This window comes from Hyperolius riggenbachi, chromosome 4 (genome assembly GCF_040937935.1).
Source record: "Hyperolius riggenbachi isolate aHypRig1 chromosome 4, aHypRig1.pri, whole genome shotgun sequence".
NCBI lineage: Eukaryota > Metazoa > Chordata > Amphibia > Anura > Hyperoliidae > Hyperolius > Hyperolius riggenbachi.
The window spans coordinates 156,484,154-156,497,157 of record NC_090649.1 but is presented as its reverse complement, the minus strand read 5'-3'; the positions used below and the strand labels follow the sequence as shown (position 1 = coordinate 156,497,157).

The 13,004-nt window shown below is 41.2% G+C and overlaps 1 protein-coding gene across 2 annotated transcripts in view; it reads right to left on the bottom strand.

The window, feature by feature from the left end:
* The window catches only part of VEPH1 (ventricular zone expressed PH domain containing 1), a 471,495-nt gene that overhangs the window by 418,278 nt on the left and 40,213 nt on the right, over nt 1-13,004 (bottom strand). For both annotated transcript variants that reach the window (XR_011031377.1, XM_068280844.1), the window contains exons 3-4: nt 6,569-6,784; nt 3,849-4,023 (exon numbers count right to left, since the gene is read on the bottom strand). Coding sequence is in view for 1 of the 2 variants with exons in the window: in XM_068280844.1 (XP_068136945.1) it covers nt 3,849-4,023; nt 6,569-6,784 (391 nt within the window). In the remaining variant the exon portion in view is untranslated. The remainder of the gene's footprint in view (nt 1-3,848; nt 4,024-6,568; nt 6,785-13,004) is intronic.

The window sequence follows — 13,004 nt, the reverse complement described above, 5'->3', positions numbered from 1 at the left end:
CATGAAGAAAAATGGCACTGGCAAGAGAAAAGAGAAGGAAGTCACACACCATACGTTTGTGATCTAACAACCATCTCACTCATCAGGATGCAGCTCCTGATGATCTACTAACTACCACCAAGAATTAGGTAAAATATTTCCTGCATGCTTTCTGTGTTTACTAATCATTAGCAAGCTGTCTCATCTGCTATCTGTCACTACTCATCACCCACTACCTGTCGCTTCTCATCATCCACTATCTGTCACTACTCAACCGCTAGCTGTTGCTCCACATAAACTGCTATGTCACTGCCTTTAATCTGCTAGTGGTCACTTCTCATCATCTGCAATGCTATCTGTCACTACTCATCACCCGCTAGCTGTCACATCTCATCCTTGACTAAAGCCCTTCAATCACCACTCACTGAATAATCAGACCCTGAGTTTTGGTTAAAATGGGCAGGATGTTTCTGGGCCTCCCTCATCTCTGTGATCATTAGTGTGCTCCTTCTTCTCGTATTTAAGTTTATCCAACAATGTGAGGGATTTCTCAGTCTGTCATTTAGCATACAGATATAGTGCGTGATTTAAAATGGAACACACTCTGTTTTTTCTAGTCAACTTTATATACAAATTTGCAAAAGTGTGTCTAATGTACTGAAAATAATGAGCTGTAGGTTTAAGAAGCATGGTGGTGGAAGCAAGACAGATACATTAATGAGCAGACATTAATGAACCAGGGGCGCCGGATTGTGCGGCAGAAGGGGGCGCAGCAGCGGGGGGAGCAGACATAATATTTATAACTCACCTTCTTTAGCCGATCCCCTGCAGCTTCAATGTCCTTACTCTCCCAGCATCCGTCGCATGCTAACAGCGCCCCCCTGTGATGACGTACCGCATGTCATCACAGGGAGCGCTGTTTCTAATGAGACAGATGCTGGGTAAGGAAAGACATTGAAGCTGCGCGGGATCGGTGGCGGAAGGTGAGTTATAACTGCTATGTCCGCTCTCCCCTGCACATATAAATCTAACTTATACTGCGGGAACCTACCTATCTAACCTATACTGCGGGAACCTACTTATCTAACCTATAGTGCGGGAACCTACCTATCTAACCTATACTGAAGGCACCTACCTATCTAACTTATACTGCAGGCACATACCTACAGTATCTAACGTATACTGCGGCACATACCTATCTATCCTATACTGCAGGTACATACCTATCTAACCTATACTGCGGGAACCTACCTATCTAACCTATACTGCAGGGACCTACCTATCTAACCCATACTGCAGACACATTCCTATGTAACCAATACTGCAGACACCTACCTATGTAACCTATATTGCAAGCACCTACCTATCTAACCTATATTGCGGACACCTACCTATCTAACCTATACTGCAGGCACCTACCTAACCTACACTGCACTTACCCACCTATCTTACCTATACTGCAGGCACCCACCTATCTAACCTATACCACAGGCACCTACCCATCTAACCTATACTGCAGGTTCCTACCTATCTAACCTATACTGGGGACATTTACGCACCTAACCCCTACTGGTGGCATCTTTATGGGCTACCCTATACTGGAGGCACCTACGTAGCTAACCTATACTGCAGGTACCTACCTATCTAACCTATACTGGAAGCACCTACCCATCCAACCCATACTGGTGGCTACTATACGGGCTACCCTATACTTCAGGCAACAGCCTTCAGATGTGGGTAAGGAATGCTTGCTGGCAAAATTTAGGAAAGATGAATGAGAAACTTATCACCTACTCGGTGACAAATTATATACAGTAATTAATTTTAGACTTGTGTTTTAGCATCACTTTTCTTTTGTATTTACTTAACAACATCAGCGCTGCATAATATGTTGGCGCTTTATAAATACAATAAATAATAATAATAATAATATCAGCCTGCATGGACCATGATATGAGAAAGATGCTGCAGGACTGAGTACAGGCACTTAGACTTTGGGACACAATATTTGGCCATCCACGTTCCCTGTTCTATGTTAATATACAGTTGTGCCCATGCAGCCGGCCGATGACCTGGTCCCTGCCTTCAGTTCACTTCTGAAATTTGCGACTTTAAAGTCGGAAAAACACTACGCCTGCGCGGCTGCGTTCTCACTCCCGCTGACGGCACTAGGAGCGTACTGCACAGGCACAGACCATACCGGGTCTGCGCAGTACACTCCCAGTGACATCAGTGGGAGCGAAGACGCAGCCGTGTAGGTGTAGTGGTTTTCCGACCTTTAAAGTCGCAAATTCTGGAAGTGAACTGGAGCATCGGTGAGTGGCTGTGCGGGCACAGGACATCTGCAGGGGACCATTAGAAGCCCCAGGGAAAACCCTACAGTACTCCTTTAAGCATTGCTTTTTCATTTTTGTTGTTTATAATAGTTTGCTTGTTGGTTTAAAATGTATGATATTATATATGTAAAATAAAAAACAGATAAGATTAGATTCATGGGTGTAACTAGGCAGGAGCAGCCCCTGCAACTGCAGTGGGGCCCATCAGTGTGGGAGGTCCCCAATTACTAACCCTCCCTTTCTCGAATACTCCAGATCAGGTGTTTTTGTGACTGCCCATGTTATGGGTGTGAAGATCCTGATGACCACACTTGTTTTATGAGCCTTGTATGATGGACTCCCATGTTGTGAGGGTCACCAAGGAAGAGTTATGAACATTAAGGTTGCCCCATCAAAGTTTAGTTGTGGGCTCCATAATTTGTAGTTAAGCACCTTATTTGATTCCAATAAGCAAAGTTTTGTGAATAAAACCACCCTTGTTATTCACTTAGTTGGACTCCTTGAAAAGAGCTCAATCTTACTGCAGTGAGTGACAAACTTGCATCTTAAAGACGGGTCTAAAATCAATAATGCAATTACGGTATTTATCAAATCCCCATTTTAACACCCTTTTAACCATAAATAAGTAGACGTACTTTTGCATGTTGTTTACATAATCTGCAATACATATATAGGGGATATATGGATTCACAAAGTCCAAGGCACTATGGCGTACATTGGCTTAACCTTGGTAAACTTAAAGAGACACTGAAGCGAAAAAAAATGATGATATTATGATTTGTATGTGTAGTACAGCTAAGAAAAAAAACATTAAGATCAGATACATCAGTCTAATTGTTTCCAGTACAGGAAGAGTTGAGAAACTCCAGTTGTTATCTCTATGCAAAAAAGCTATTAAGCTCTCCGACTAACTTAGTCTTGGAGAGGGCTGTTATCTGACTTTTATTATCTCAACTGTAATTGAACTGTTTACTTTTCCTCTGCTAGAGGAGAGTTCATTACTTCACAGACTGCTCTGAAAGACTCATTTTGAATGCTGAGTGTTGTGTAATCTGCACATATTATAGGATAATGCAATGTTAGAAAAAAACACTATATACCTGAAAATAAAAATATGAGAATATTTTCTTTGCTCCTAATCTTCTAGTAATTATTCATAGTACACAACCAATTCATTATTTCATATTTTTTTTTTCGCTTCAGTGTCTCTTTAACGTGCCCAGGCAGCGCATGTAAGGTTTACCGGGCTTTACACAAACTACATAACACTTTGCGTAATTTGCATACGTCACATTATACATGCATCACCTACTGTATGTTGCTTGTGTAACACTCAATGTAGTTGTTGCATCTGTAATACGAGTTATGTAAATAATGTAAAACGTTACGTAATTTGCATAAAACCCAGTAAACGCTGCACATTTAAAGTTTACCGGGGATTAGTAAATATACCCCTCTGTCACTTCGGAGTATACATCTTCACATAGACGTTCACCACAAGCAGGCACACGATTAATTGTAATGATAATGTACCTTGAAGAATACTGTTCACAATTGCTTCAGTGTGATCCACCAACAGATCTGCCTTGGCAATGGCTACCAAAGAAATGTAACTTGACATGTTTCTACACAACTCCTTGTTCCCGTGCTGGAGAAATCTGACTGCAACTGGCACAGCCAGAGACATGATCATAGGCTTGTTGTAATTCTGTCGATTGAAATGAAAATATGTTAAAGTAGCTTTTATGGAATTGAGATAGCCATATTGAAAAGAAACAAATAGACTGGATATGCTGGTTTAAGCTGGCGACTAACGGTCCAATTCCTAGCGAAAAATCATTCGAGCGATCAGAAATTCTGATCAGATTGGTTGTAAATAATCTCCATTGGTGGACACAATCGATTATGAACGAGTGAAAAAAAATGTCGCCCGAATGAATTTTCGCCGAACGAAAAATTTGGATTTTCTTGGTGGTCGTGATAGATAGGAAGCAATGATTGGTTAGTTGATGGTGTAGTGAACGATTTTTCGTCCGATCAGAATTTCTGATCGCTCGAACGATTTTTCGCTAGAAATTGGACCGTTACTGGCCAGCTTTACTTAGTGGAGCATTTACACACCCAAGTCTGGACATTAATGCTGCTGTGGTCATTTAAGAATCTTGCAGAAGGAACCTTGCAAGTAGAGTAGGCCTAACACAAGCTCTAACTTAAGTTAGATGATGTATAATTAAATATAACCCCTAACCAATAAGCTTTAAGAGCTTTTTTACCCCCTTTCCATGAAAAAGCTATCCCTTTTCTCAAACGAATCATCAGGGGGTTCTCTATGGCTGATTTTGTGGTGAAACCCCTCCCACAGTGTGATGTCAGCGCCTCACAGCACTGAGGTACTGACATCACACTGTGGAAGCCTTGCTGCATTGTGGGAAATAACAGCTGTTTCCAACTGCCAAAAAAGCAAGCAGCATCTCCTTCCAGTGACATCACATGCTAGCAGTAAAAACGTCACCATGTGATAAATGTCTGAATGGAAATCAGGGAGAGGGAAGATCTTACAATGGGCAAACACTACATAATAATTGTAAAAAATTAAGCACTTTTTTATTACATTATTTTCAGTGGAGTTCTTTTTAAACCTAACATGTTGCCTCGCATTGCATCATACAAAATCACTGCATCTGTTGCAGAAGCGGTGAAAGTCCTACAGGGCTATCGCATTGTTTGAGGAATAGTGCAGCAGGTTCCGTCGGGATGATGCACGAGTTGCAGTGCGTTGCATGCATTTAACCTGGAAGTGATGCACACTTTCACTGTAAATTATACATCACTGTTTGGTTGCACTGCACACATGATCCCTATGACCAATCACTGTTGCAGTGGGGGGGTTGGTAGGGGAAGGGTGGTCACGTGCCTTAGTGCTCAATACAGGAAGCCATGTACTTTGTGTATGCATTTTTTGAGAATGATCGCTGTAACTGGCTGTAACAGCAATCATTCTCACTATGCAGGCACAGGTTGGCTCAGGAGACATATGTCCCCTTCCACCAATCCCTCCTGACTCGCAGGCCATCAGGATTGTGCATGTGCACATGCATCACCCAGCGGAATGCACTGATGTGACTATCACATCCGTGTGGCTACCGCAATCGCAGCCATGGACATGACTATGATGTCCGTGCGTCTGAAGCAGTTATAAGGAAATAAATATGGCAGCCTTCACACCCCTTTCACTTCAGGTGTCTTTTATGTAAAGTATTGCAGCGGTAAATGCGGGGAGTTGTGAGCAGGGAGGACATTAGTAGGTCATGTGAAGAATTGGAATGATTTGGGGTGTGTATGTCTATGGGCCAAGGCATGAGCCATGCGGTAATTAGAAGGCAAAGTACAACAGTCTTCTCAGGTAGTCTTTTATTCCAGTAATGCTGGGAATACACGGTTTGTACCGCTCGATCGAGCCAATAGATGGCTCGATTGATAATTTCCGACATGTCCGATCACCCGCCGGATCGATACCGCGCCGCGGGTTTGTACCGTGTATTCCCGGCATAAGGGTCTGACGGAAAGGTAAAGCAAGTGAGAATTAGGAGATGTAAAAAGATCAGATAGGTCTAGCAGCAGACAGATTAGAAACAGAAAAGGTAAGTCTAGGTATAAGCTTTTTAACTGGCTAATATTAACAAGCAATCAGGCAAAAAACGATGCGCACAGGTGGAAAAAGGGTACTGCAATTACCATGTTATTGCTGCACCCTTGTGATTGGTAAATTGCAGTGATCCAAAAACACAACCAGAACGAGGCTGGTATAAAAAGGACCCTTAATGTATATTGTAATTTATTCTAATCACAATTAAAGATACCCTCCAGAGGTATCGTTTGCCCGCTCTGAATTTTCTGTATATATCTGTATATATCTGTTTTTGTGGTATTGCATCTAAACACATACAGTATTGTAATTAAGCTTTGTAGGTGTAACACCGCATATTCCTGTCACTGAAGACAGAGCGAAGGAATCTAAAAATAACATAGTCCTGTTCATATTTCCTGTTCAGGCCCAAAATAATTTAATTTCATGTAGTGCAAAAATTCTTCTAAATTTCAAAATTATCTCTATTGAACAACAGCTTCTGTAGAAACATTACAATCTTGTAAGAAAAAAACAAAACAAAACAGAATGATCTTGCAGACTGAGAGCTCCCTCCGATGGTGAAAGTTGATATAATAATCTCTGGTATTAAACTGTATTTGCTTACTTGCAAAATGCAGCTCATGATATCAGATGCAATCTTGGCATGTGGAGTGTCTTCATCTTTTGTTGCAGACCTCAGGTTGTGCTCCAAACATGACTCCCAAAGTGACACAAGAGCCTTGCCATGCTTCTCAATGGTCTCGGTTTCCCTAATTGCTGTTGTGATACGAGTGATGCAAATTTCCACAACTGCTTGATCATTGTCATTTGTTTGGTAATCCTGTTTAAAAAAAATCTAAATTAATTTTATGTTTGAATTATATTATATTATATAGTATATTATAATATAAGTCACAAAACTGGAAACAGCAGCTATAGCAGTCAGACTACAGCTATCATGTCTTGTTTCAGTGTTATTATCTCTAATGTTATTGTTAAAGTACACCTGAAGCCATTTAAATAAAAAGCTAGATATTAACTTTGGTAGTGGCTTCCCAAATGGTCTTACTGCCTACTGTTCCAGCAAAGGGTACACTCCCTGTGTCTGCGGCCAGGGAGTTGAAGTCTGTTCCTAAGTGGATTGCCTTGTCGTTTTAATAAAGTGGAATCCGTGGATTATCCTACCGGAGGTCATTCTGTGTGCAGTATTTATTACATGCTTAGAACCAAGAAGCTGTCCGGTGAGTGTATTCACAAAGGGGGAAAGTGCTGGGTTATCCCAGTGGTGAAGGCACATCCCTCAGGAGTGCAGCACGAGGTGTTAACTACACAGTATACAGACAGTGATGAGCACTATGTGCGCTCTCTTCTGATTTTTTATAGGGTATCATATCTTCGCTGAAGAGTGGAATGAGTATGCGCAGCAAGTGATTTTTATAGTTTGTTGTTTATTGGAGAGGGTGACTCTGAACTAGCTGCGATCCCCTAATCTAGTTCTATCTTGTTTATCTGTGGAGCGCAGTAATTTTCCAGCAATATTGTTATTAAATTATTGATTACTAGCTGGGAGGTTTGCCTTGATTTTAATTGTATAGGAGTCTCTTTATACTAATACCTTACTAAAGGACAGCCTGGGCCAGATTTATGAAAGCCCTGCAAGTGGCAATGACCCATTATTGTGAAAAAGAATCCAAAAGTTGGGTAAGCATAAGAAATATTATTGTCAAGGGTGTGGGAAGTTAGGGTTAGCTATCAGGAAGGGGATTTCACTGGGGGAGAATATGTATAATCTAAGCAGAATTATGAGGGAACAAATAACACCCAAAAAAAATTGCATGGCCAATAGTAAAAATTTGAAGCCAAAGCTTGTGCCAATCCTGTGGCGCCATGCACTCAATTTATACATTATACTATGTCATCTTATAACACCTTATTTATTCACATAGGCTTTAAAAGCATAAACAAAATCCATGCAACAAAAATAAAACTTTGATAAAACACAACACACATTCCAAATTCCCAGATCACAGGATTGCCATGTTACATCTAATGAGATGCTGCCTAAGAAGGGGTTTAAAGGGACACCGAGCAGTGCAGAAACTATGGAAAAATGCATATCATTTTAAAGCTCTCTTTCTCCTCTTTCCAATGATACATAAAAAACCGCCCTACGCCTTTTAGTTTTCGCTATTGAAATTGCCGCGGCCGCGATTTCGATCGTGAAAATAGAGAAAACTAAAAGGCGTAGGGCCGCGGTTTAGGTGTCACCAGAAAGAGGAGAAAGAGCACTTTAAAATGATATCCATCTTTCCATAGTTACATTGTATTACACAGGGCGACTTTTTCTCAAAGTCAGCACCTCCATTCAGCAGAAAAAGTCGCCCTGTGTAAATAGCGAAAATAGCGACAACTAAAAGGCGTAGGGTGGCGGTTTATATATCATTGGAAAGAGGAGAAAGAGAGCTTTAAAATTATATGCATCTTTTCATAGTTTCTGCACTGCTCGGAGTCTCTTTAATAGCCAGCATTCCAACTCGGATTATCTAGTTACGGTCACATGATCAATCACAAAACGAAAAATGTTTTTATTAATGTAGGAAAGTGCTAGAGGTCCTGACAAACATGTATTAGTGTCTTTAATGCATCTCGTTCCCTGGCTTAGTAGTAAAGGTCAATAAAAAGATTGTGTGGATGGAAATCTCCTTAACCTGAGCATAGGCAACATCTAACTGAAAAAAACACATTTGACATAAGTTCCATTTTATACGGTGTATAAAAACACATAGGGCTAGATTCACAAAAGAGTGCTAACTGTTAGCACGGCCGTTTTCGCGCAAATTTTCACGCGAAACGATAATGTTTTTGCACGCAAATGTGAATTTTCGTGCGAAAACGTTATCGATTTTGCGCAAAGATGCGCGTTTGCGCACGAAAACATTGTCGTTTCGCGTGAAAATTCGCGATCGCGCGCAATGCGAAAATTCGCGCGGAAACGGCCGTGCTAACAGTTAGCACTCTTTTGTGAATCAAGCCCATAGCGTTCATCCAAATCTGGAGTACATATTCCATTTGCTTTATAAATAAGATTGTAATTATTGTCTATTATTTACTTTAAATACACATATATTATACTATCTATTACCCATATCTATTAACATACACAGGGAGTGCAGAATTATTAGGCAAATTAGTATTTTGACCACATCATCCTCTTTATGCATGTTGTCTTACTCCAAGCTGTATAGGCTCGAAAGCCTACTACCAATTAAGCATATTAGGTGATATGCATCTCTGTAATGAGAAGGGGTGTGGTCTAATGACATCAACACCCTATATCAGGTGTGCATAATTATTAGGAAACTTCCTTTCCTTTGGCAAAATGGGTCAAAAGAAGGACTTGACAGACTCAGAAAAGTCAAAAATAGTGAGATATCTTGCAAAGGGATGCAGCACTCTTAAAATTGCAAAGCTTCTGAAGCGTGATCATTGAACAATCAAGTGTTTCATTAAAAATAGTCAACATGGTCGCAAGAAGCGTGTGGAAAAACCAAGGCGCAAAATAACTGCCCATGAACTGAGAAAAGTCAAGCGTGCAGCTGCCAAGATGCCACTTGCCACCAGTTTGGCCATATTTCAGAGCTGCAACATCACTGGAGTGTCCAAAAGCACAAGGTGTGCAATACTCAAAGACATGGCCAAGGTAAGAAAGGCTGAAAGACGACCACCACTGAACAAGACACACAAGCTGAAACGTCAAGACTGGGCCAAGAAATATCTCAAGACTGATTTTTCTAAGGTTTTATGGACTGACGAAATGAGAGTGAGTCTTGATGGGCCAGATGGATGGGCCCGTGGCTGGATTGGTAAAGGGCAGAGAGCTCCAGTCCGACTCAGACGCCAGCAAGATGGAGGTGGAGTACTGGTTTGGGCTGGTATCATCAAAGATGAGCTTGTGGGGCCTTTTCGGGTTGAGGATGGAGTCAAGCTCAACTCCCAGTCCTACTGCCAGTTTCTGGAAGACACCTTCTTTAATCAGTGGTACAGGAAGAAGTCTGCATCCTTCAAGAAAAACATGATTTTCATGAAGGACAATGCTCCATCACACGCGTCCAAGTACTCCACAGCGTGGCTGGCAAGAAAGGGTATAAAAGAAGAAAAACTAATGACATGGCCTCCTTGTTCACCTGATCTGAACACCATTGAGAACCTGTGGTCCATCATAAAATGTGAGATTTACAAGAAGGGAAAACAGTACACCTCTCTGAACAGTGTCTGGGAGGCTGTGGTTGCTACTGCACGCAATGTTGATGGTGAACAGATCAAAACACTGACAGAATGCATGGATGGCAGGCTTTTGAGTGTCATTGCAAAGAAAAGTGGCAGCATTGGTCACTGATTTGTTTTTGAATGTCAGAAATGTATATTTGTGAATGTTGAGATGTTATATTGGTTTCACTGGTAACAATAAATAATTGAAATGGGTGTATATTTGTTTTTTGTTAAGTTGCCTAATAATTATGCACAGTAATAGTCACCTGCACACACAGATATCCCCCTAAAATAGCTAAAACTAAAAACAAACTAAAAACTACTTTCAAAAATATTCAGCTTTGATATTAATGAGTTTTTTGGGTTCATTGAGAACATGGTTGTTGTTCAATAATAAAATTATTCCTCAAAAATACCACTTGCCTAATAATTCTGCACTCCCTGTACTTATAATACATGCTTGCTGATTACATTAGCATAAATATAAGACAGAGGCTCGGACCACACCAGGTGCGGTTGCATAACCCAATCCGCGGACCGGCCTCCGGTTTTCAAAAACCGGAACACAAACGGATCCATGCTGCCCTTCTGCATCATACATTTCCGATCCGTTTGTGTTCACAAAAACGGATGCCAAGAAGGGTAGCAGCCAGGAAAGGGGGCAGCGGGTGCAGTAGTGGGGAGAGGGGGGCAGAACCCCCTCCTTACCGCTGTGCCCACTGCCCCCCTTCCTGGCTGCTACCCGCTCAGACTACCCGGGACACCTATGGGGGTGACATTGAGGTGAGGAGCAGGCAGTAGGCAACCCAGAACTCCCTCCATCTCTGTGTGTAAAATAGCCTGTGTAGAGGGAGGTCCTTTTTATATTGCCTTTCCCTGCCCCTCCGTGTATCCGGGGTCCTTAAAGTCCTGACAAGTCCCGACTTTCCTTTCAGTTTTTCTTCATTCATCCCCCGGATCCGTTTTTTGAAGTGAGTGAAGACGGCTGCTATTTTTAACAAGGGTCTGGTTTTGGTCTGGGCCAAAAAAACTGAGTCACGGATATGTTTTTTAAAACAAGTGTGAACCAGCCCTAAGGCTTCTTTTCCACCAGGCACAATACGCTCAAAAAAGCACTGTGATTTATACGTAAAACAAAAGTTTGCCTTCTTAAAACAGAAGGTGTTCACTATAATTCAGGTTGGAGTGAGTATATGATGTCTCCCATGATGCATCACTGCTGAATATGCAAATTGTCCCTTTGTTGTCCCTGAAAGCTAGCTGCACTTCCAGAACTACTGGAATGCAATGATGTGTCAGCTTGTTAACAGTATGTTAATAGCAATAGTATGTTAATAGCATTGTTAATAGTAGGTAATACTATGTTAATAGCATTCCAGCGGTTCTGGAGGTGTGGCTAGCTTACGGGAACAACAAAGGATAATTTGCATATTCAGCAGTGATGCATCGTGGGAGACATCATATACTCACGCCAATCTGAATTATCGCAAATACCTTCTGTTTTGAGAAAGCAAACTTTTGTTTTGCTTATTTTTGTCAGAGGGCTTTTTGCTCCTTTGTAGCCCCTCACACACTCCAATGAGTTCTGGTTCACCATGAGCTTGCTGGGTAGTCTGTAACTCTGCTTTATTTGTACTGTGTCTCGATTTTTCCCGAATCGCAATTGTTATGCTGTAAGATTTTCGGTGTATTGTTTCATTCCTGCTGGTTCACAGTGCAATCAGGGTCAGTGGAAAAGGCAGGTTTCACAATCGCAAATACAGCATGATTGCACTTATGATACATTTGCATGTGGAAAAGCAGCAGGGTACTCAAACTATGATGCATTGTCGCCCTCCAGTGGATATGCTGTATAATGATATTGATATCAATAGATTTCAAAAGTCCTACTATAATTATGGTAGAATGAAATAGGAGCAGTACCAATAAAGTGCTTTAACTTCATCCATCACTCAAGATTTGATACCCTTTTCCGCACAACTCCTCCTTGTGTCTGTGTCTGAACTACTGACATTGACGGAAAGTATTCTGCAGACCAGGCAATGCAAGCATGAAAATAAGTTGAAACTTAATTTTGTGCTGTAATGCAGCGTTTTTCAATATAACTATCCCTAAATAAACTGTAATAGATTGACTATGACAAGCTCGAGTGCCCTCTGAATCCCAAGTACCCTCTGGAGTGTGTGTACCATGTGTTGAGAACCTAGGCTGTAGAGCAGGGGTCCCCAAACTTTTTCGGTCACGGGCCGGGTCAATATACTTCAGACTGCTGGGGGGCCAGAATATACATGAAATGTAGAAAATATTACATTGAACCTAGGAAGTATAAACTATCACCCGTTAACAATGTTGCTTGCGAATTTTAGTCAGTCATTTCCGCTTCGAACTTGCTATTTGTAATTTCAAGATATTTTCACGAAAAATGCGGAAAATCAATATTTTTACTGCAAAAGCAGATATTTCTACTTCAACGCAGAATTTTTTTTTTTTACTGCAAAAATTAGATATTTTTGCTGGGAAATTTACGAAAAGCGTCAAAAATAACAATACACATTTTTGCTGGAATGTGCACAAAAAAAAAAAAAATCAAATGTTAACATTATTTTCACGGAAAGAATACTATCTGCACTTGCTGTGTTGGAGGGCATACTAGCTGCACATGCTGTGTTGGGGGGCATACTATCTGCACTTGCTGTGTTGAGGGCATACTATCTGCACATGCTGTGTTGGGGGGCATACTATCTGCACTTGCTGTGTTGGGGGGCATACTATCTGCACTTGCTGTGTTGAGG